The sequence below is a fragment of the Gracilinanus agilis genome, chromosome 4 (assembly GCF_016433145.1).
Source record: "Gracilinanus agilis isolate LMUSP501 chromosome 4, AgileGrace, whole genome shotgun sequence".
In the NCBI taxonomy this organism is placed as follows: domain Eukaryota; kingdom Metazoa; phylum Chordata; class Mammalia; order Didelphimorphia; family Didelphidae; genus Gracilinanus; species Gracilinanus agilis.
The window spans coordinates 234,502,804-234,528,203 of NC_058133.1; the positions used below are offsets into that span (position 1 = coordinate 234,502,804).

The window sequence follows — 25,400 nt, forward strand, 5'->3', positions numbered from 1 at the left end:
CTATCCCTTATCCCCTCCCTTGATTAACTTCCCTTTCTACCCCCTCCTTTATTTACCCCCCTCTTTTTGTTTTTAATGGCCTTATGAATTCCCTCCCTCTTCTCCCCTCCCTTTTTTTGACCTCCCCACTCCCCTGCTCCCCTTGGTTTATCCTTTCTAACTTTCTCAGAAGGGTTAGATAAGAGTTTTATGTCCTAATGGATAGTATAGCTACTCTTCCCTCTCCGGGTTGATTACACTAAGAGTAAGGTTTGATTATTACCTCTTAATGCTCTCTTCCTCTCCTTCTTATCATAGTATTTGTCCCCTCTCCCTCCCATGCCCTCTTTGTGTATAATAGAATATCCTATTTTCTTATTCACTCAAGTTTCTCTTGGTGTCCCCTGCTATTCACCCCCTCTTTCCCATCCCCCATGTCATCTTTGATTATTTAGTGTTCCACCCTCACCCTGTGAATTATTCTTCTGATTACTATAATAGTGAATATTATAATAGTGAATAGAGTTCACTACGGAGAATTATACATAACATTTCTCTACATAGGAATACAGATAATTAGATCTCACTGAGGCCCTTAAAAAGGCAAATTTAAAAATTATAAGTTTTCTTTCTTTCCCCTCTGTATCTTATTTACCTTTTCATGTTTCTCTCGATTTTTGTGGTTGGATATCAAACTTTCCATTTAGTCCTGGTCTTTTCTGTGCAAATACCTGGAATTCTTCAATTTTGTTGAATGCCCATACTTTCCCCTGGAAATATATAGTCAATTTTGATGGGTAGTTGATCCGTGGTTGCAGGCCCAGCTCTCTTGCCTTTCTGAATATCGTATTCCAAGCCTTGCGATCTTTTAGCGTGGAGGCTGCCAGATCCTGTGTGATCCTGATTGGTGCTCCTTGGTATTTGAATTGTTTCTTTCTGGCTTCTTGTAAGATTCTTTCCTTTGCTTAGAAACTCTTGAATTTGGCAATTATATTTCTGGGTGTTTTCTTTTCTTGATCGAATGTCGCAGGTGTTCTATGAATCCTTTCAATGTCTATATTGCCCTCTTGTTGTAGGACTTCAGGGCAATTTTGCTGAATTATTTCTGTTAGTATGGAGTCAAGGTTTCTATTAATTTCTGGTTTTTCTGGAAGACCAATTATTCTCAAATTGTCTCTTCTAGACCGGTTTTCTTGGTCTGTCACTCTCTCATTGAGATATTTCATGTTTCCTTCTATTTTTTCAGTCTTTTGACTGTTTTATTTGTTCTTGTTGTCTTGAGAGATCATTAGCTTCTAGCTGCTCAATTCTAGCCTTTAGGGACTGGTTTTCAGCTATAATCTTTCGGTTTTCAGCTATGATCTTTTGGTTTTCGGCTATAATCTTCTGGTTTTCGGCTATAAGCTTCTGGTATTCCTTTTCAATCTGGTCATTTCTGGTGTTCAATTTGCTTATCAGTTCATTTGGTTTCTGAGCCTCACTTTCCAGTTGCAAGATTCTACCTTTTAAACTGTTATTTTCTTGCCAGATCTCTTCCATTTTCCTCAAAATCTCAGTTTTGAACACTTCCATAGCTTGTGAGGAGTTTTCCTTATTTGAGGAGGGTCCGGATGCTTGTTTGTTCTCCTCCTCTGTTTGCTCGGTTGTCTGGATTTTCTCTGTGTAAAAGTTGTGGAGTGTTAAAGACTTCTTTTTCTTGTTGTTAATCTTTCTCTTCTGAACTTCCTGAGACTGGGTAGCCATCATTAGCCCAGCAGCTTCTCAGGTTTATCCTTGCGCTCAGGGTCTGTCCGCGGTCAAGCCCCCTGGTGGATCCCCTTGCTTGATCCTCTGCCGGAGGTTTTTTACAAGTCTCAGGGCGCTGCTTCCACAGTCGTACACCCGTCCACGCTGGTTCCCCACTCAAGGTTTCAGAGCTTTAGCTTGTGGCTGTGTCTGCCTCCACGCACGCCTCCTCGGAGCCTGAGCTCTGAGCTCGCCAGAGCTCTGCTCCCGTGCTCTGCGCCCTAAGCCCGCACTCAGATTTCGGGTGCGTTCTTTGCTTTTTGGGGTCCCAAATCTTGCTGCTCTCAGGAACAGGCCCCAGAGCTGCCAATGACTCAATGGGTGCCCCAAACTTGCTCTATTTCTTTTTAGCTGGCTTCAGTGCTATAGGTGTTGTGTGTGGAGGGGGTGGGGGTGGGGTGGTTGCTCAGCCCGCGATTTAGTGAGAGCTGTTTCACCCCTTTATAGCATGGAAATGCCTCGATTCCAAGTACCTTCCACACTGTGCCCTGTTGTGGGGTTCCTCCGTTCGTCTGGACTTGTTTTTATGTCCCCTTGAGGAGTTTTGTGTGTTTCAGTCAGGAGAGGTTAAGAGCTGCTTCTTACTCTGCCGCCATCTTAACCCGGAACCTGGAGACTTTAAAGCTTTTGCATTGTTTTCTTACTTATTTAATTTGTCCTTGTTATATTATTTTTGGCACAATTGTACTTTTAAAAAATAACATTTTGTTTTTTCCTTAATTACATATAAAAACAATTTTTAATCTTCAGTATTTTTTCAATGTTGAACAAATTCTCTTCCTCCCTCCCTTTCTTCCCTCCTCCCTCTTTGAGACAGCAAGCAATTGTATATAGATTTTACATGTGCAAAAATGTAAAACAAAAAATCATTGGTTTTTTTTTTTTAGTGCTCACAAGGTGAAAAATTGACACAGATACCTTTAATGTTTGGAATGACTTCATGTTCAGCCCAATTTGTCAAGAGCACCATGGAGGTCAAGTGAGCTCCAGCTGAATGTCCACATAGATAAATTCCCCTGCAGTGAATTAGAACAGAGACCGATATATTGTGGTAAAATCGAATGTAATGGACTTCTGTACTATCAGCAATGCAATGACCCAGGACAATTCTGAGGGATTTATGGAAAAGAACACTACCCACATTCAGAGGAAGAACTTCGGGAGTGGAAACACAGAAGTAAAACAACCAGTTGAACACATGGGTTGATGTGGACATGGGTTGGGGATGTGACACTAAACAACCACACAAATGCAACTATCAATAATATGTAAATAAGTCTTGATTCATCACACATGTTAGAACCAGTGGAAATGTGCATTGGATATTGGGGGGAGAGGTTAAAGGGGGGTGAAGGGGAAAGTAAAAACAAGATCATGTAACCATGGAAAATTTTTCTAAAAAATAAAATATTAAAAAAAAAAAGAACAGAAAGAGCTGGGGAGCCTCACAGCATTCTTTATTTAATCTAAAATTACAACAATATTACAAATTATATTTAATCCAACAAACAAATGGTTTTCTAAAAACACCTAACTAAAATTTTTTGATTTAACATTTCTAAAAGAACAAGTAAGTCTTCTCTCCTCTGGCTATTACCCAGACATTCCTCCTGATGCTACCCAGCAAGATGTAAGTCTCTTGCAATCACTCACCTGTTGAATGCATACTGCTTCTGGATGAATAGGACACTGCTCCTCACCTGGCTCAGCATCAGGTCAATATTACCTGTACAGAAATGACAAATGATGCTTAAGCTTTGGACTAGGACATTCTTCTAACCCTCAAATGCTTTCCCCTCAATTCACTTACTTACCTTTTGGGGCAAGGTCATAAGCAATTACAGCCACTGCTATTCCTGCTGCAGTCAATGGGGCAACCATAAAGGCTGAATAGTCTTTACTAGGAAAGGAAAAACACCCAACATTGCCTGTTTACCTGGAAGCAAGTTGTCCAGGCAAGTAGTACTACCCATTTGATGTCTCTGTCATGTTTGTTCTGGTTTTACCTGAAGCAAGAAATGAATTAACAAACATTTATTTAGTATCAACTATGTTAGACATAGGGTTACAGAGACAAAAGTTAGAGTCTTTTTCTATGTTTGCAGAGTTTAGTCTATCCTTCTCTCTAGCATATTGTGTCTTTTAGGGCTCAGGAAAAGGGTGAAGGACAGCTAAAGTCACTGCTTCCATCTTAATTCTTTGAATTTAGAGTGTCCTCACAAACATCTTCTCTATTTAGCTTTCTCTCTAAGTCAGGAAGACTGCCATAACCTAGGGAAAGAAGGATAGTCCTCCTTTCCTCCAATTTCTATGATAATGATAATAATAACATTTACAAAGGACTTCAATGTTTTCAAAGCACTTTACAAATATTATTTCACAACAACCTTGGGAAGTAAATGCTATTATTATCACCATTTTACAGATAAGTAAACTGAGACAGGTTAAGTGACCTGCCCAAAGCCATGCAGCTAGCAAGGCTCTAAGGCTGCATTTGAACACAGGTTTTTCTGACTCCAGGTCAAATACTCTATCCACTGCACCAACTTCTAAATGGAAAAATATATTCTCTGGCTTACCTTCCTTCTTGCCAATATCCTCCATGAATAAACAGGAAAAAAGGCAACTCTGTAAGAAATACAGACACACACACATGTGATTCAAGACACATGAATGAGCATCATTAGTACAACTCCCTCATTTTTTCAGCAAGTTAGTGAAAGCCCAGAGATTTAAAATAGACCGTAGCTTTGAATCACAAAATTTCAGAAGTGGAAATAACTTCTGCAATCACCTAGTTCAACCAGCACTTAGGTAAGCATTCCCCATATAACATCCCCTATAAGTGGTCATCATCCTCCACTTGAAGGCCATTGAGTTTTTGAACAAATTATGATAAATATTTTTCCTTATATTTAGATTAAATATGTACCCTAGCAAATTCTACCTACATTGCCCCCTCAATTTACCTGCAGAGGCCTTGGTAGGGAAATATATGTCGAGTTTCTCACCATCACCATCTCCATAAGTGACACCAAGTAGATTCTGCTCCCTTGCCTGGGCTTTCTTAGTGGCTATGCCAGAAATACAAGAAGAAAAATCTCTTGTTAACCAGTTAATCTCAATTCTTTCTGTGCCAATATATTGCAGGTCAGATACTTCATATGAGATCTGCACTCATTTCTTGTTCAGGCAAAAACTTTGATGTCACCTTTAGAGAGTAATTTTCATCTTCTCCTTCTCAATCCTGTCCTTTAAGTCAGTTTGGGGGGCGGGATACTGCAAAGGGGTAGGTGTTTCTCTAAGCTTAGTAATTTTGTATGTCAACTTGATAGCCTCTTGGCCTGAACAATTAGGATTTGGCTGAACTGGTTCTGCCTAGGGAAGTCTAATAAAATAGCTATACGTTCATAATGAAATTCAGGGGCTCAGTAATACTTTTATCATTTGAGAAACAGCTTTTCAATTTAACAGGTATTCTTTGAATACTAACTACATGGTGACTATGGGACATTAATTAACAAATATTTATTTAGTGACATTACCCTTCCTGTTGCATTCTACAAGTCAGGCTGTATATATTTTAACGTATATTTGTTGTATCACCCATTAATTTCTTTGTCAAGAGGGACTTTTTCAGTTTTTGTGTTTGTAACATCAGAATCTAGCAAGTGTCTGGGACATTGTAGATGATGAACACATATTTGTTGATTGATTGATTGCTCAATCTGGTGCTAATATTCCAGGGCTCAAATTTCGGATTATGTGGGAGAAGGGGCAAGCTGGGTGGCTCACTGGATTGAGAGTCAGGCCTAGAGATGGGAGGTCCTAGGTTCAAATCTGGCTTCAGACACTTCCTAGCTGTGTGACCCTGGGCAAGTCACTTGACCCCCATTGCCCACCCTTACCACTCTTCTGCCTTGGAACCAATACAAAAGTATTGATTCGAAGATAGAAGGTGTAAGGGTTTAAAAAAACAAAGAAAAAATAGATTATGTGGGAGAAGCCTGGAGTGCAGATAACACAGCAAAGAGATGGTTCAGAAATGTGTGTTAATAAACCTGCACTTTAGCATAATAACTGTTTCTTGTAAAGTGATTTAGTAATGAAGAGAAGAAAAGGTATTTATTATGTGCTTGTTATATGCTAGCACTATGCTAAGTATTAGGGAAGCAAATAAGGGAGTTTCAAGGAATTTCCATTGTAATGGGTGACCAAAATGAAAACTCTCAAGAATAATATAGATAAATTCTAAAGCTCCCTGGTCAAAAGAAAAGACTTCAAGCAGCCAGAAGGAAACAATTTAAATATTGTGGAGCCACTGTCAGGATCACACAAGATTTAGCAATTTTTAGGTTTAAAGGACTTGGAATATATTTTGGAAGGCAAAGGATCTAAGATTACAACCAAAAATAAGCTACATAGCAAAACTGAACATAATGCTTCGGGGGGGGAGGGGAAGAGGGGGAGAAGAGAATGGACATAAAAGTTCAATATTATATAATCTTAAAGAGCAATCTTGGCCCTGGAGAAGTTATAAAGAAACAAACCCTCTTCCTTTCAATAGAGAGGTAAGGGATTATTATTATATGCAGTTTTAGATGCAGTCCTTGAGTTGATTTTGTTTAGTTTTTTGTTACAAGGGAAGGTTTACTAGATAGGGGGAGTGGAAGAAGTATATTTTGAAATGACTATGAAGCAAAAAAAGATATCAAATGTTTTTAAGATGAAAAAGAAAGCCACCTTTTCAGAGGTAACAAAATGAAAGAACAGAGAATATAGACAGAAATACTCCAGTGGAACTAGATCCAATGTTGTAGATTGCAACCCATTTGTGCCTCCTCATCCTGTACAACTCTTATGCATGTTCTCCCATAAATTCACATAGAGACAGGGTTTTCCTCATATTCTTTGACATTATGTTGTTATCAGTGGAGGAGATGGTTGTCAGGTATCTCTTTCTATGAATAGATCATCTTTTCTTTCTGGTCACATATCTCTCTAATGAAATCTGTTTCACTAATTCTTTTGAATATTTTCTTATTTTTTGTGTGTGTGTGTTCCAGTCTTCCCACATGCACCACATACTTATCCATAAAGACATTGGAGTGATTCTACACTTTAATTATTCAAACACTGTAGTGATCCATGACCTACATCCATATGTCACCAAAACTAAAATAATGGACCTTTCAGGGAGAAGTTTGGGGTCATTAAAAGAATTAGGTAAGTTCCCAAACACCAGGCTACTGTGCTCATTTGTTTCTGTATAGTGTATACCTAATCTGTTCTACTGATCAAACTATTTCTTAGTACCAAATTATTTTGATGATTATAGTTTTGTAGTTTGAGATATGGCAATGCTGAGTAGGCTCCACTTTTCCCCCCATTAATTCCTTTGATACTCTATAGCTTTTTTCCTCCAGATGACTTCCAATTTTTCTAGTTCTATAAAGTAATTCTTTGGTAGTTTGATTGGTGTGACACTGAATAAGAGAATCAATTTAGGTGGTATTTTCTGTTATATTGGCTTGGCCCACCTATAAGCAATTAATATTTCTCCAATTATCTAGGTCTGTCTTTGTGTAAAATGTTTTTATAACTATGTTCATATGGTTCTTGTGTATATATTGACAGGTAGATTCCCAAGTATTTTATGCTATCTATAGTTATTTTAAATGGAATTTCTATTTCTATATTTTTCTACTGGATTTTTTGGGCAATATAATAAAAATGCTAATGATTTTTTATATATTGAAACTTGACTGAAATTGTTTAGTTTTTTAGTTGACTTTTTAAGGTTCTCAAGGGAAACCATCAAATCATCTGCAAAAAGAAATAATTTTTAAAAATTTCTTTGCCTATGTTCAACTCCTGTCACTTGTTCCCATATCCTGAACTAATTAAAGGACCTCTTGGAACTGCTTCCTGCCCCACAGTTTGGTCTTAATATTTTCTCAAACTCTAGGTACTAGAATGCTCCACATGGCATTCTCTTAGCTGGACCACAATCCCATTGTTCAAAGATCTCTGTCTTTTAAATTCTCTATTTTTTAAAAATCCCTTAGGGTAAGAATCAATACTGTGTATTGGTTTTAAGGCAGAAGAGTGGTAAGGGCTAGGCAATGGGGGTTAAATGACTTGCCCAGGAGAACTAGGTCACAGAACTAGGAAGTGCTTGAGCCCGGATTTGAACCCAGGACCTCCTGTCTCTGGACCTGCCTCTTAAACCAATGATCCAGCTGCCCCCATAGTTTCTTTCCCCACTTCTTCCCAGAGTCATCCCATATAAAGATATTTGCTTTTTTTAAAGAAAGAAAACAGAAAAAAGTTGGGGGAAATCTATAGAACTGATCAATACACTGAAAAAGTCAGAAAACACATGCTATACCTGTACACCTCCCATTTTCATGAAGGGGTGAGCTACAGGTTGCTTCATATTTCTTTCAAGTCATATAGCTTTATAATTTTGCTATTCTCATTTTTGATTTATGTGTGGGTATCTATGATTTTTCTTTCCATTTATATTCTTCTTATAATCATCAATATGATTTTCTTGGCTGTGTTCACTCTGCATCAGCTCATGTAGATTTTTCTATACTTTTCTGTATTTACCACATTCATTATCTTTTTTTTTAAACCTTTACCTTCCGTCTTGGAATTAATACTGTGTTTTGGCTCCAAGGCAGAAGAGTGGTAAGGGTAGGCAATGGGGATCAAGTGACTTGCCCAGGATCACATGGCTGGGAAGTGTCTGAGGCCAGATTTGAACCCAGGACCTCCCATCTCTAGGTCTGGCTCTCAATCCACTGAGCTACCCAGCTGCCCCCCATTATTTCTTACACTACAGTAATATTTCATTATATATTCATGTATCAGAATTTGTTTAGTCATTTCCTAATCAATGGATAACTATTTTGCTACAAATTCTTTGTTATCACAAAAAGTGTCGCTATAAATATTTTGAAATAAATATACTTATACTAAGTATAAGCTTAGTAATGGAATCTCTGGGTCAAAGGAAATGGGCATTTATTTGCATAATTCCAAGTTGCTTTCCAAAATGGTTGTATCAATTCATAGCTCCATTAACAATGCACTAGCCTCTCTAACTAATATTACCATTTTTTTGTCAGCTCTGTCAATTTGCAGGGCATGAGGTGAAAACTCAGAGTATTTATTTGCAGTTAGTGATTTGGATCATTCTTTCATGTAGTTGTTAATATTTTGTAATTTGCCTTTTGAGAACTGTTTATATCCTTTGACCACTTATCTGTTGATTAACTATTATTATATACCTATATATTTATGCTTAAATATGTGTTTATATGTATATATGTGTGTATATGAATGTATTGTAAGCTAAGAATCTTATCGGGATGCATTCATCAGTACCCCAAGAAGGCAAGGGCAGTTGAAGACTGTTGGAGTCAGCGTATAAAAGGGGGAACCTCCAAGAAGAGGACTCACTTTGGGTTTTGGGGAGCTAGAGGGAGGAAAGTGGTGCATACTTGATACTCCTAGGCCTAGCAAACCTCAAACCTGCTGTTCCTTGTGCTTTCAAACCCTGTAGCCATATGTGATATCTGGCCCAGACTGAACTTGACTACAACTGTTAGTGAAAGACCTTATAGGCAGTTTATAGAGCCTGATCCTCAACCTCTGAAGACCTTCAATCAACACCATCAATAATTCCTCAAGAGATTATTTATCTACTTTAATTGGTTAGGATTAAGCGGAGGAAGAAGAAGATACAGTGGGGAGAGGGGGGTGTTAATAGCCCTGCCAGTGTTAAGCCTTCCACTAGTTTCAAATGATTATCAGTAAAGATCTCTTAATCCCTCTCTCCTTCATTCTCCTCTTTCCCCTTTTGATTCGTTCAGTTATTAAAAGAAATATAAGTCAGATAGCGATTGAATCATTTTAGCTAAATATTCAAAGAAGACATAGCCAGCTGTTTCACCTAAAAGATCCACCATTTCCATCTGTTGTGGCAATTGAGCCAGAGGAGTCAGTTGTGTGAGGCGTTGCTGATTATATCAAATTATCCTTGGCTGTGAACATCACACACTACCAAGAAACATCTCTTCCTGTAGGGATACACTTTCCTTCAACTAATTCAGTGTGTTAGGAGAGTTTTTACCCATTCCGCATAGGGAAGCCACTGGCCTACTTCTTCAAGTAAACTCATCAGACCCTGAACTGACTAGGGAAAGAATTGCAACTGCTTTTTCTCCAATCCCCCAAACAAGACTGAGAGCCTGCAGCCTGTTGTTCTTACAGTATGTAGCTATCTATTTTAGATGTCAAACTTATTACATTTCCCCCCACAATCAACCACTTCCCTTCTTATTCTAGTTATTTGTTAATTTTGTCTGTGCAAAAGCTTTTCAGCTTCATGTAATCAAAGTTATCTATTTTATCATTTGTAATTTTCTTTACCCCTTATTTGGTTAAGAATTTTCTAGGGGCAGGTAGGTGGCTCAGTGAATAGAGAGCCAGACCTAGAGATGGTCCTTGGATCAAATTTGGCCTTAGACTCTTCCTAGCCATGTGACCCTGGGCTTAACCCTAATTGCCTATCCCTTACTACTCTTCTGCTTTGGAATCAATACCTTTTAAGATGGAAAGTAAGCATTTAAAAAATAATAAAAAGAATACATTTTCTAACCATAGCTGTGAGAAGTATATAATCTGCTTTTAATTTTCTTTTAATAAGAAGGTAGCATATGCATTTAGAATGTATTATAGTATATGGTGTAAGGCCCAAGTGTAATTCCTGCCAGTTTTCCTAGTGATTTATAATCAAATAATGTTCTTTCCTAGGTAATTTATATTTCCATCTTTATTGACTACTGGATTATTTAGTCTCATTGTTTCTGATTCCCTCTTGTTTAGTCTGTTTAATTGATCTACTTCCATTTTTTAAAACCAATACCAGATGGTTTTATTGACTGCTGCTTTATAGTTTGAAGTCTAGAAGTGCTGTTCCCTCTTTGACTCTATTTCTTTTTATTATTTCCCTTGATATTTTGTTTTGATTTCCTAGATCTTTGTAGAAGAGATGTGATGGAGGAACAGAATTATATCTCTTCCTGCAACTCTGTCACTTTTCAGTCATTTCCTTCTCCAAAAAATTTGACAAACTATTTTACAATCTGATGCTTGCTGAAATGATTTCTAGCTTCATTTGGTCTTTTCCCTATAACAACTGATTTATACCATTAACTGTCTTTAGGAGATTTTTAAGGTCAATATGAAGGTCTATTTCATGATTCCTTTCCCCCTTTTTGGGTGTCATTAGCTAGGTAAAGGTGGAGTTTTAAATTGCACACCATCTTCGTCTCATTTTTATTCCTCTTCTATTTTTATATTAATTTTGATCTCTCTTCTAACAAGTTAGTCCAGCTGTACACTGACAGCTAATTTAGGAATGACCCCCTGATCAGTAACTAATCTTTTTATCGACTATTAAGATAAAATAATAATTTTTAAACAAGATATGATCAATTCCATTTTTTTTGAGTCGAGGGTAACACATTCAACTTCTCTTCTTGAATAAAGAATTTATGATATGTTGGTGTAAGGCTTCTGAATAGTTTACAGGATTTTAAATTCTCTCATTCCTTACTTCTAAATGATATTTTTCTGACTTTTTTTTTTTTGCTGTCCATCTCTTTACATTGAAGTCACAGAATGTCAAGGTAGATGTTGATCAAATTTGAAGGATATTACTGAGTTCTTCAAAGAATTCCCTCTATCTCCTTATCTTCTGCCATTGAAGTTGCTTTATAAACTACAATTGCTTGTGATATTCTTTTTGCAAATACTTATTATGAGTCTTGCAATATGAGATGGTCAAATGATGGATATAAAAATAGTTCTTGTTGCCTTGGTTCAAATACAAAACCAATGCTGCCTCACAGAGGGGCTTAAATGACAAGCTAAGTTTATATTTTATCTTTGTGAAGATGGAATTATCTCTCTCCTATTTATTTTTTAGACTTTAGCCACCAGGAATGTATACACCCCACCCCACTTAAGAATTAAGTGACAGGGGGAATGGGTTCTATGACCCACGTGTGATAGCAAGTGACAAATCAAAAACGACTAACAACGCAGTCCAAAGCAAAGTTTAAGCTGCCATTTGTCCAAGTAGAACTGGAAGGTAGACATAGGAAGTGATGCAAAGAAGTATCTTTTTAAAATGATGGTAACTTTCTGTGAAGTATTTCTGCCCTTTGAACTTGGCTTTGGAGGAGCTCGGGTTTGAGACCTCAGACTGCTTCCTTTTGGATTGTCACGTGGGTGAGTAAAAGGCTGACTCCCTTTCCTTGGCTTTTCTGGAGGCAGTAGCCTCCAAAGAGGCCCCTTGTCTTGGAGGAGGCCTTGTGGCTAGAAGCCTTGTTTAATTAACCTCTGTGCCCCCTCCTTTGCTGGGGCCTCTGAAGCCCTGCCTGATTCGGACCTCTGGACCAGGCCAGGGTAATATATTCATTCTTTCTTTCTCTCTGTCTCTGTCTCTCTCTCATTTTCCCTACTTTCTCTCTTCCTATTTGTAAATAAACCACTATAAAAGTCATTCTGACTTGAGTTTTTAATTTGGAATTGTGTAATCAATTTCTGGAGACCAAAACTCTTAAATATTCAGTCCAACCATAATTTTTACCCTTTACATCTTAGAGATAATGGGGAGCCAGTGAAGTATTTTGAGCAGGGGTAGGATAAAGACTTGTGCTTTATGAAGATTATTTTGGGATAAGGTAGATTGGAAAGTAATCTTATAAATATAGAGACCAATTTGGAGAATATTAGACTAGCCCAGACAAGAGGATCTAGAGAAGTGGAAAGAATAGGATTAATTGGTTAAGAATCATGGAGGTAAAACTGGCAAGACATAGAAGTTGACTAGATATGGGGGTGAAGAGGGAATAAGGGAGTGAGAAATGCCAATTGCAAACCTGGGTGACTGGAAAGTCTGTGTAACCTACTATAAAAACTATGGGCATTTGGAGGGGAGGGTATGTTGGAAGAGAGAGCACTGATAAAGTTTTACATTATACATGTTGAGTTTGAATTGCCTATACACATGTAGGAATAATTTATCTAGCTGGCAGCTGACTATAAGTTTGGAGTATAAGAGAGAGCTTAGGGTCAGTTATACAGATTTGGGAGTCATTTGCATAGAGATAATAATCAAGGAATCCAAAATGACAAACATAATACATGTTAGTATATAGGATCAATAAAGTCACACCAATGCATAATAAAAAAAAAGAAAAATATAAACATCAAATAAAATTATCACAATTCAGCAGTAAAAGACAATAACATGCCTTCCCCATAAAAAAAGAAAAAATAACCATCATTCAATGCCATATTTCCTCACTCCGGTCATATCCTCCACATGGATATCTACTCCACTTAACATCTTGTATCATTAGTTTTCTCAATGATTCCCAAAATTCTGGCCCAAGTTTTCATCTTGAGAAGAGAAGCTTATTACCAAGATCCAAAAAGCTTCATAATCAAAGTGTCACAGTACACCTTAAAATTCTCTTGGGTCACCATTTGGTGCTTCACTTCTTTACCAACTCTGCTGGCCTCAAAGGTAGAACAATTCCCTTAATTAATTCCCTCAAATATATTGGGGATCTCATCAATTTGGGAGTTCTCTCCAACTACATAAATGATATCAAACCAAACCAAACCTGATCATCTTATATGACTTATCTATATCCTCCTAGAAGTTCAACATGGGCTGTCCAGCCAACATGTTAGAGGCCTTCTTCATTTTTCCCAGATACTGGGAGGGCACTAGTGGAGCACTCTGGCCTTCTGTCTGTTACCCACTGCTCTTACCATATGATCAAAGCATCGTCTTTCAGTTATATAATTCCTTGATGACATCCTTTATAGTTTCCTGTTGATTATGTGTTGATGCTTTCTCACATCCACCATGCACCTTTCCATTGCCTTCTCCATGAAAGAAAGATGAGTTCTGGCTGTTATACAAACATTGTGCTGGTGGGCTGGTAGCAGTGGGGGGGTGGTCAACAAAAGTGCTTTGTAATTTACCAAAAAATAATTCTTCCTGCCTTCTTCCTCAGTTTCAATTCTTAGCCCAAGTTAATTGTCTACCTATACTGTCTGTTCCATATATGCATACTGTCAGTTTGTCTATTCGGATGCATGTTAAAATCTTGACAACATTCATTCTTCATCCACTTCGTCTTTCTTGTGTGGATGTGCCAAGTACTTTTGAGGGATCACATTTCTCTTCCAGGAAGCTCTACAATGTCTTAGGGCTTGATGCTATCAACACGTCATCCACAAACAAGAACATTTAGAAGAGCCATACCCACGAACAATTTCTTTCATTCAGTTGTCCACAACACCTCTAACATGCTTCCCTCACCCTCAACTCATGTAGCCACACCTTGCTACCTCCCATTTAAACAACTGAAATAACCTCCTGCTTCTAGTCATATTGCTGCCAAAGTAATCTTTGTAATGCATAGAGGTCAGACTATGTTCCTTAACTGTTTTAAAGAAATATTAAATCAATAGCACTTTATTACTTTTATTATAAAATACAAACTGTTCGGCTTGACATTTAAAGGCTTTCAACATCCCAGTCACTCCTCGTTTATTATTTACAGTCATACTATCTGCTTTGTGAACTCATTCATGTAATATCCTGCATCTGCTCCCTCACAGAACACATACTCTATACTAGTGATGGTGAACCTTTTAGAGACCAAGTGCCAACTACAACCCTGATGCCCCATGTGAACCCCCCCATCTTACCTCATACAGGGGAGGGAGGAGGTGTTCCCATTGGGCAGCAGGGCAGGTGATGAGAGAAATGCCCTCAAGCATGGTGGAGGGAGAAAAGGAGCAGCCCCCTCTGGCACACATGCATAGATTTGCCAACACAGCTCTATACCTATTGTGCATTGCCTTCCTCAGCTGTCCTCTAGAATCTGTAGTTTCCTACAAGGCTCTGATGCAGTATCACTTTCTATATGAAGTTTTTCCCCATTCCTCTAGGTTCAAGTGCTTTTATTTCCAAATCTCTTTAGTTATTTTGCTATTCCTTTTTATGTATAAACATTGGAGTAAATCATGTAAATATGAAAAAAATATTTAAAAATGAAATTTTTTAAAAAATAAAAATTATGCCTTCCTCATTTCCTTCTCCTTCTAATCAGGATGGGGAGGGGGAAGGATCCCTTATTGACTTTTCTTTAGTCAGTCAGTTAATAATATTAAATTTTTTTCTGTTGAATGTTAAACTTACCTATTAAGTACTTACTATATGCTAGAAGAGGTGTCTAGATAGAGCGAGTGGATAGAGCACTGAGGCTTGGAGTTAAGAAGACTTGACTTTAAATCCAGTCCTGGATTCTTACTGTATGACAGCTTTGACAACTGCTTTGATAATTACAGTTTTGCAGTATACTCTGAGATCTGATACTGCTAGTTCGCTTTCCTTATCATTTTTTAAAAATTGATTCTCTTGGTATTATTGACCTTTTGCTTCTCCCAATGAATTTGCTCTATTTGAAAAATGGAAAATAATCTAAGAGAAACTGAGTAGAGTTTGGTCATGCTGGTCTACATACCAAGATATGCTCAAAATAGATATGACTTAGATGTGTAGGGTGATATCATAAGCAAATTAGTGAAGGGAAGAAATTATCTGTCAGATGTTTTTTCTAGCCCTATAAAGTACTTCTTTGTTAATAAGTGTCATTTTTATTATGTTGATCATACTCACAAGATTTACTATTCCTCTAATTATTTAGATCTGTATTTATATGAAGAATTGTTTTACAATTCTGTTCATATACTTACTGTGTGTGTCTGGGGCAGGTAGTCTCTCACGTATTTTACAGTATGTAATTACTTTATTAAGGATTTCTTTTTATCTCTTTCTGTTCAGTTTTGCGAGCTATATATAGCAATGTTGATGATTTGTGTGGGTTCATTTTATATTCTGCAACTTTGCTGAAGTTGTTAAGTAGAGAGACAACTAAAAAACTAATCAAACAGTGTGATATGTAGCTATAATCTTCTTGCAGGTATTTTATTTCAATTTTTTTCCATCAAGTCATTAGGGAAATTGGAATCAAGTTTTCTTTATCTGTTTTAACTTTCCTTGGATTAGGTATCGAAACCATATTTTTATGGAATTTGGTAGGATTCCTTCTTTACCTATTTTTTTAAAAATAGTTTGTTTAGTATTGGAATTGATCTTTAAATGGCAGAATTCTCTTGTAAATCCATCTGTTTCTGAGGTCTCTTTTCTTAATGAATTTATGACTTGTTTAATTTCTTTTTTCTGATGCAGTGTTATTTAAACATTCTATTTCCAAGTCTATTAATCTGGAAAATTTATATTTATGTAAATAGTCATCTATTTCACTAAGATAGTCAGTTTTATTGGCATAGTTGGGCAAAACAGCTTCTAATAATTACTTTTATTTCATCTCCATTGGTCATTTTGATTCTGGTAATTTGGTTTTCTTTCTTAAAAAAAAAAAAAATCAGATGTCGGAGTAATCCAGAGCAGCAACGTGCTACTATGAGAATCCTCTCCAACTAATATTAAAGTATCACCACAAAACAAATACAGAAGTGAAAGAACTTTCAAGAAAAGAAAAACTCAATAGGTAGGCAAAGAACATCTGAGGCACAGGGGTAAGAGGAGAGCAGAGATAGCAAAAAACTGTAGCAAGGACAGAAAAGCAAGCCATACCTCCTCCATCCCACATCTGTTGACTGAGGTAACCTATGCCAAAGCCAACGTCCAGATTCTGAGATCCTGCCTGGGCAAATAGTGGTACAAGCCAACCCATACTCTTGAAATTTCAAACCAGTGGAGAAGTCTGGAGCCTCAGCACAGGAATTCTAAGCTTGAGATAGGGACTTAGTTCACACTTTGGGGTGGTTGATAGTACTAAGTACTGATCTCTTTACCTAAAGCTCAGGGCAGAGCTCCACACAGTCCCTGACCTGATTAAGGTCAGAGTGAGATCAAAAGCTTACACCTAAGCCTGAGGCAAGTCTTTAAGCTATCAGCATCTTAAGGGTCAACTGAATCAGTAAGGGGAGGGGGCTCTCAGAGCTCACAGCCCTCAGACCATCACATCATTCCCCCAAGCCTACCTATAATTAGATGGGAAAAATGAACAAACAACAAAAAAAGCACCTAACTCTAAAGAATGTTTATGGAGACAAGAAGCAAGGTACAGACACAGAAGGGGACAATGAAAGCAAAGGAAACACATGCAACATCCAAAAGAAAAAATATGGATTGGATACAGATTCTGGAAGAACTCAAAAAAGACTTCAAAAACCAATTAAGAGAGGTAGAGGAAAAGTGAGAAAGAGAAAGTGATGCAAAAAGAAAGCAAAGTGATGCAAGGAGAAATGGGCCAATTGAAAAAGGAGAACCAAAAACTGACAGAGGAAACACAGGCCTTAAAAATCAGAACTGATTATCTAGAAACTAATGATTTCATGAGAAATCAAGAAACAATGAAGCAGAATCAAAGGAAAGAAAAAACAGAGGAAAACATGAAATATCTTACTTATAAAACAACTGACCTAGAAAACAGATCTAGGAGAGACAATTTGAAAATTATTGGACTACTAGAAAGCCATGATCAAGAAAAAACCTTGGACATCATATTACAAGAAATTATCAAAGATAATTTGAGCCCAGAAATCTTCAAATAAGAAAATAAAATTGAAATTGAAAGAATTCACAGATCACTTCCAAAAAAAAATCCTCAAATGACAATTAGAGGAATATAATAGCTAAATTCAAGAGCCACCAAGCCAAGGAAAAAATATTCTAAGCAATCAAACAATTCAAATACCATGGAGCTACAATCAAGATAACACAGGACCTAGCAGCTTCTACATTAAATGATCGAAAGACATGGAATATGATATTCAGGAAGGCAAAAGATTTGGGTTTATAACTTTAAAGTCACTTATCTAGCAAAGGTGAGTATATTCTTTTAGGGTGAAAAAATGGATATTCAATAAGATAGATTTCCAAGCATTCCTGAGGAATAAGACAGACCTAAATAAAAAAATGTTAAGTCCAAACACAAGACACATGAGAAGCCTAAAAAGGTAAATAAAAAAGAGAAAATTTAAAGGACTCATTAAGGTCAAAAGGTTTATATATCTACATGGAAAAAGGATTTCTGTATTTCTCAAAAATTACTCTTAGTAAGAGAAAATAGAAGAAATTGACTCAGAAAGAGGGTGGAAAAGTAAGCTGATTGTGATAATATATGGTGATATGATGTATAAAGGAAGCCTGGGAACCCAGGAGACAGGAATGAAAAGGGAGAGTATTGATGTTTTTCCTTCTAGTGTAATGAAAATTCCCTGAAAAATTGAGACTATTCAACTTTGTCTTTAATTCCCTGGTACTTGGCAAAGTTCTGGAACATGGTACAGAGAACATACTTAGTAAATTTCTGCTGAATTAATTAGAATTGAGTCCTGGTATCCTTTAAGGGAAATATAGTGTCAATAAAGAAAATTTTAAAAATCAAAAATCAAATTAGCTAATGGTTGACCTATTTTACTGGGTTTCTTCCCCACCCCCTCAAAAGATAATAATTCTGTTTATTAGTTCAATCATTTTACTATCTATTTCCTCCTGTAACTCATTTAATTTTTTCTTAAAGAATTTGGATACTGTGCCATTTGGTTGCTGTGCCATCAACACATTTAAAATTGATTAATTTATTGTTTTTAAATTTATTATTTATTTTATTTATTGTACCTTTTAGAAATATGTAGTTTCTCTGATTATATTTTTTTAATTAAGTCTATTTTTGTTTTTGCTTTGTCTGGGATGATTGTTACCTTTGCCTTTTTTACTTTAGCTGAAGCATAATAGATTCTTCTCCAGGCCTTTACTTTAACTCTCTGTGAATCTGTTTCTGGTATGTTTTTTATAAACAATGTATTGTTGGATTATTATTCTGAATTCATTCTGATATCCTCTTCTGTTTTATGGGTGAGTTCATCCCATTCACAGTTGTGACTGATAATTGTCTTTCCTTCCATCCTATTCTCTTATACTTATCCTTCTCTTTTTTACTTCTTTCTATTAACCTTTTCCCCTCATACTTCCCTATTGGGCAAGATGAATTTATGTACCCAGCTGTGTGTACACATGTATTATTCCCTCTTTGAATCAGTTCAGATGACTCTCACCATCTGCTGCCTTTGTTTGCTGCTGATCAAAAATGGATAAAAGCACATAACATAAAACCAAAAGTTGATCTTTTTTCTAAAATCATCCAATCATGGTAGAAACACACCCAGTTCTCTGACTAATTAGGCTCCAAGATCCTTGGAGATGAAAAAAATCATGAGTTACAAGTATCATTTTCCCATATAATAATGTAAATAATTTTATCTTTTATAGTCCCTTATGATTTTTCACTCACATTTACCTTTTAATGCTTCTCTTGAAATCTTGTATTTGAATGTAAAATTTATATTTAGCTCTGGTGTTTTCATCAACTAAGTATTATTTTTCTTTTCCTAAAATACATGTCCTAACTGATCTTAACTTAAACTGCTTTGTAAGAAATACATCTTCTCTTCTGTTATTCTTTCTGGGTTAGTTAGCTCAGAAAGAGAGAATATATGTGTGTATGTGTATGCCATTTATGGAATTATGTCCATCACCTACTGATGGTATGTGCCACACTTGACTGGATAAAGAAAGTAAGTTTACCTGTCTGTGTTCTGTGTTGGTTTGCTTACGTAGTAACCAGCAAGGACCTTGATAATTCTCAAAAAAACACAAAGGGCAGAAAAGGTATAGGATGATAGTACAGATGGATCAAGTAAAGATCTTTGGAGGATGGAGGTATCTTTGTAGGCAGTAAAGAAGCAGCCAGTAGACATGAAGAAACTTATGACAAGTGAAAGTAGAGATGTCAAAGGGAACAAACTGCTGATGGAACTAGGATGGAATATGGCAAGGAGAAGGATCCTCTTTTTGTGTGAGACAGGAGTAAAGGAGGAAAGAGTAGGGAAAGAGATCAGAGAGAGAGGGGAGGGAAAGACGTTTTGTGATAATGAGATTAAACCTACCCTGCCCATTTTTAGATTTGGTCACCAAAGGTGTAAATACCACTACTAAATCCACAAGTTGGGAAGTCTGTGACCCACATGTGCGGGAGTGGGTGACAAATCAGAATTGACTGACTGCCCTCTGGGCAGTCCAAAGCAAAGCATCTGTTGTGATTGAACATGTAGACTGGGTGGAAGGCACAGGAAGTGATGAAAAAGAAGCACTTTTAAAAAGGAGTGACAACTTCCTGTAAGTCTCTTCTTGTTCGTTTATGGACCTGGAAGAGCTCTGGCTGGGACCTTAAACTTGGTGAGACTGTTCTTAAATCTCTCCCTTAGAACTACATGTGGTGAGTGAAAAAGGCTGACTCCTTTAACCTCCCTGGAGGTACTAGCCTCCAAGGGGCCCTTGATTGGGAGAAGTCCCTCGTGGCTAAAACCCTTGTTAACTGACTTTTAGGCTTTCCAACTGGGCCTCTAGAGCCCTGCTGGAGTAAAGCCAAGACTTGAATACATAATCTAGTTTATTAAGCTAGATTTCTTATTCTACCCTCTTCTCATCTCTCTACTTTCACTCTCTCCCATATTTTATGAATAAATTACTAAAAATGATTTAGGAATTGTCTCGATTCCTTGGCAACCACTCATTTAAATATTTAATCCAACCAAAACCCTAATTTTTACTCCTTACAATTTGAAGTTTGTGGGAGGATGAAAAATTTTAGAAGAGTTGTTGTGGATAGTGAGTTATTAGCAAAGTAGAGAATTGCCCAGCAGCAGAGAGGGGCTATAACAGTGATGGTGAACCAGCTCACACCTGGGGGAAGCACCTCCTGCTGCCACAGGGACCAACCTCTACATCTAGCTGTGCCATGAGGGGGATGGGGATGTGTGTGGTACAGATTGAGGGGGCTATTGCCAGGCTTCATGGTAGTAGGGTCAGCGGTTGGGACAGGCAGCGTACATGTCCTTGTCAAGTCCAATTCAAATGCAGCCTCATAGAGCCTCTGTTCCACTCTGTAGCAGAGATGCAACCTCAGGACCTATTAGGCTGTTTATATTTGCATAACAGTGGTGCACCCCAAACACCATCTCCGTACTGGGAGTGGGACTGCCTATTGGCCTGCAAAGGGGAGAGGGGAGGTTGGAGCAGGGGGCGGAGGGCACATAGCCTTGGGAGGGCAGGGTCAACCCCTAGATTGGGCTGGTGGGGAAGGAAGGAACAAAAAGTAAAGATCTTTTAGGGGGTGGGGCTGGGCCTGGTGGCAAGAGAGGAACCCCCCCACACACACACACACCTCTATGCAGCCCCTAGTCCCAGACAGAGGAGGGGAGAAGGAAGGAGAGTGGCCTGAGAGCTCAGCTCAGAGGGAGTAAGCATAGAGGGGTGGTAAAGGTATGGTGGAGGGGGGAAGAGAGTAGCTCCACTAGGGGAAAGTGAGCATGCCCACAGAGAGGTCTCTGTATGCCCTCAGTTCACCATCATGAGCTTATGACATAAATTTGTAATGAGGGGTCAGCTGGGTGGCTCAGTGGATTGAGAGCCAGGCCCAGAGATGGGAGGTTCTAGGTTCAAATCTGGCCTCAGACACTTCCTAGCTGTGTGACCCTGGGCAAGTCACTTAACCCCCGCCCTTACCATTCTTCTGCCTTGGAACCAGTACACAGTATTGATTCTAAGACAGAAAGTAAAGGCCTAAAAAAACAAACAAATTATTTAAATAAATAAATTTGTAATGAACCAAGGCAGAATGGTTATGTGATTTTCACCATCTTCAGTCAGCAGCAAACAAAGGAGGCAGATCACGAGAGTGATCTACAGTAAAGTTGTGACAGGGCACAATTGGTAACATGTGGATAAGGGACTCAAGAAAAGTCAACAGTACAGAGTTGAGATTGGAAGTCATGGTGTGAATGAAGAACTGAGTTGAATAGTAGAAGGTAAAGGGACAGTTAAAAAGTCAGTAGACTGTGATCAGATAAGGGAATTTCAGAGTTCATGAACATTGAGATGATACATTTATGAGTGAAGGAGCATGCTAGGGAATCACCAAGAAATTCTTTAACTAACTTCATCAATAGTGATATTTACTGGGGGCAGCTGGGTAGCTCAGTGGATTGAGAGCCAGGCCTAGAGACGGGAGGTCCTAGGTTCAAATCCGGCCTCAGACACTTCCCAGCTGTGTGACCCTGGGCAAGTCACTTGACCCCCATTGCCTACCCTTACCACTCTTCTGCCTTAGAACCAATACTCAGTACTGACTCCAAGATGGAAGGTAAGGGTTTAAAAAAATTAGTGATATTTACTATGCATATAATTTTGGCCAAGTCATTTGATAACCTCAGGCTTCAGTTTCCTCATCTGTAAAATGAAGGAGTTAGTCTGAATCATCTGTGGTCCCTTCCAAATCGAAAACTATGATCTTGTGAAATAGTTTATTAATTTCTCAGTGGTTTTGCTCATAAGTTTCTTATGCCTGAATACAAGCTTGTCAACTACTTCATTTCTATCTGTACAAATCCTATTAAATGACTGTACCAGGCACACAAAGAAGACAAAGCAATCTTAACATAAATGCTCTCTTTTGTGTAAAATTTTGTCTGGTTTGCTTTCCCATTCTTGTACTCAATAATCAACATTCTATACAATTCTGTTTACATAAGAGACTGTGAGCTATGTGTGTATATATCTCTGAGTATGTATGGCATGACCTATTCCTCTGAACTTGCCTAATACTTAAACTTTTAAAATATAAATTTCTATTACTTAATATAATTATTTTTATAAGTCTAATTTTCCACACTAGATTTTAAATTTAAGAGCAAGGGTCTTGGTGTCTCCCTCAGCTCTTAGAATCTATCAAATCATTGTTAAATATATAGTATGTGTAAGGCGGTTTGTTAGGGATACAGAAGCTTAAATTCCTCTAGGGCAGAGATGGTGAACCTATGGTACACATGTTGAAGATGACATGTAGAACGCTCTTTGTGGGCACATGTGCTGCCCCACCCCAGCATTCATTACTAGAAAGGCAGAGGGGCTTGGGCAGAGCTGCTCTCCCCCTCTCCACCATGCCTGATGATATTTTTTCACATCATGCACCCCTCTGCCCAGTAGCCCAGTGGGAGCACTTTCTCCCTTCTCTGTGTGGGGTAAGGGGAGGGGGGGCATTCCTGGCCCTCAGTCTCTAAAAGGTTCACCATCATTGATCTAGGGCAGTGGTTCACAAACTTTTTTGGCCTACTGTCCCCTTTCCAGAAAAAAATATTACTTAGCCCCCTGGAAATTAATTTTTTTAAAAAATTTTAATAGCAATTACTAGGAAAGATAAATGCACCTGTGGCCATCACCACTACCCTGGATCGCTGCAGTACCACCAGGGGGCAGTAGCGCCCACTTTGGGAATCACTGATCTAGGGGAATGGGAGTTTGCAGATAAGTATAACACCTTGGCCCCTCCTTTCATTTTGCTGTGTACTTTCTCACTGATCTCCAGCTTCTATTAGGAGCATGAAGGGGAGAAGCAGGTGCCTTAATGAACACACAAAGCCAACTCCTGCCTGGTTTCTAGCAGTAGTGAACAGTTCTCCTTCCTTCCCTCCAAATAAAATGAATAAGTATCCTATTCTGGACTATTTTGTCTTTTGCCAGAATTATATTTTTCTGAAATATTTTGAAATTATCACTTCAGAAAAGGATTTAAAAACACATTCCCTTTCACCCATATAACCAAACAAATATTTGCTTACACTTACCATGTATTCAGTACTACAGGGAATAAAAAGAAATAATAAAACATAACTCAGATCCATGCGCCCTGGGAAAATTAACCGGAGCTAATATTTTACTAACTCTACCTGTTTAAATGAGCCAAACCTCAAGTTTAGGAAACTGTTCTATTCTGCTTTTGAAAAGAAGTTACTTCTAGAATGGAGAAAGGTAGGAACATTGTTCTTTGGGGAGGAATGGAGAAATCTTTTGGCAGGATGAAAAAAAATGCTTATCAACTCCGTTTTTTAACATCTCAGAATATCTCCATGAGTTCCATCTATGTCTAGAAAAATTAACAAAATAAAAAACTTTAGAGTGAAACCAACCATGAAGTTCAGAAAAGCTGGTTTCAAGTCTGCTTTGTCACATACTTAGCTGAGTGTTGTTATTGGTCATATCCAACTCGTCACGACCCCCTGAACTATAGCTATCCATGGGGTTTTCTTGGCAGGGATGGTGGAGTGGTTTGCCATTTCCTTCTTCCAGTGGGTCCTTTAGTCAGGCAATCAGATGTTAAGTGATTTGCCTAGGGTCACAGCTAGGAAGTCTCTGAGGCTGGATTTGAACTCTAGTCTTGACTCCAGAACCCAGTGCTTTTAAACACTAGCTGCTTTTTACTGGCTGAGTGATAGTGGGCAAGTCTCTTAACTTCTTAGTGCCCTAGGCAACTCTAAGACCAAATTACAGACAGTGGTAAATCTGTATGAGGCAGTTCTCAGAACCATAAAATCACCAATTCAATTCTCTCAATTTAATTATTAACAATAGCAAAAACACTCAATGGAGCATTGCATTCAACAAGGGAGTCTTCAGAAAACCAAACATTGGGAATCACAAACCTTTGGTAAGGTGCAAAGGTTAACAGATTTTGCATTTACTCTTCCCCCATTTGAAGAGAGAATATACAAGAGGCAGTTTTGGGGGATCTTGTTAAAACTTGGGAGACAGGAAAGCAGATTCCTAGTGACAACTTTTGCAGTTGCCTTTAAAAGCGATAGGATTTTTTTGGGTATGTAACATGCATTTTAAATACTCTTGACACTGAAGTTCTGAGTTTGCTAATTTGTTAAAAGATGACTACATCAAGAGAACTGATGTTATCCTGATAGATCTCTTTGTCCCTCTAGTGAACCATGAACATCTTGTTAGCTCAACAAAACACCCTGGGAAATGTTCTCTGTAATATATAAAGTTAATTTCAAAATACCTGCCTCAGGGACAGCTGGGTGGCTCAGTGGACTGAGAGCTAGGCCCATAGACAGGAGGTCCTGGGTTCAAATCTAGCCCAAGACACTTCCTAGCAGTGTGACTGTGGGTAAGTTATTTAACCTCCATTGCATATCCCTTACTGCTCTTCTGCCTTTAGAACCAATACACAGTGTTGATTAAAAGATAGAAAATAACAGTGTTGTTTTTTTTTTAAAAACATCTCCTCATTTCAATACACACGAAAAGTAGTCTCAACTTGTAGGCTATCTAAATCAGAACAATAAAAACACTGCTTTTTTTTCCCCCTTTTTTTTTAAACCCTTAACTTCTGTGTATTGGCTCCTAGGTGGAAGAGTGGTAAGGGTGGGCAATGGGGGTCAAGTGACTTGCCCAGGGTCACACAGCTGGGAAATGTCCAAGACAGGATTTGAACCAGGACCTCCCGTCTCTAGGCCTGACTCTCAATCCACTGAGCTACCCAGCTGCCCCCAAAACACTGCTTTAAAAAAAAAAAAAAACCAAAAAACCCTTA

The 25,400-nt window shown here is 38.0% G+C and overlaps 1 protein-coding gene across 1 annotated transcript in view; it reads right to left on the reverse strand.

Annotated features, from left to right (window-relative positions):
- Window positions 1–25,400, reverse strand: part of AFMID (arylformamidase) — a 46,738-nt gene that overhangs the window by 19,172 nt on the left and 2,166 nt on the right. The window contains exons 3-8 of the mRNA XM_044672228.1: window positions 19,498–19,500; window positions 4,734–4,838; window positions 4,344–4,392; window positions 3,579–3,664; window positions 3,418–3,490; window positions 2,683–2,780 (exon numbers count right to left, since the gene is read on the reverse strand). Of these exons, the coding sequence (XP_044528163.1) occupies window positions 2,683–2,780; window positions 3,418–3,490; window positions 3,579–3,664; window positions 4,344–4,392; window positions 4,734–4,838; window positions 19,498–19,500 (414 nt within the window). The remainder of the gene's footprint in view (window positions 1–2,682; window positions 2,781–3,417; window positions 3,491–3,578; window positions 3,665–4,343; window positions 4,393–4,733; window positions 4,839–19,497; window positions 19,501–25,400) is intronic.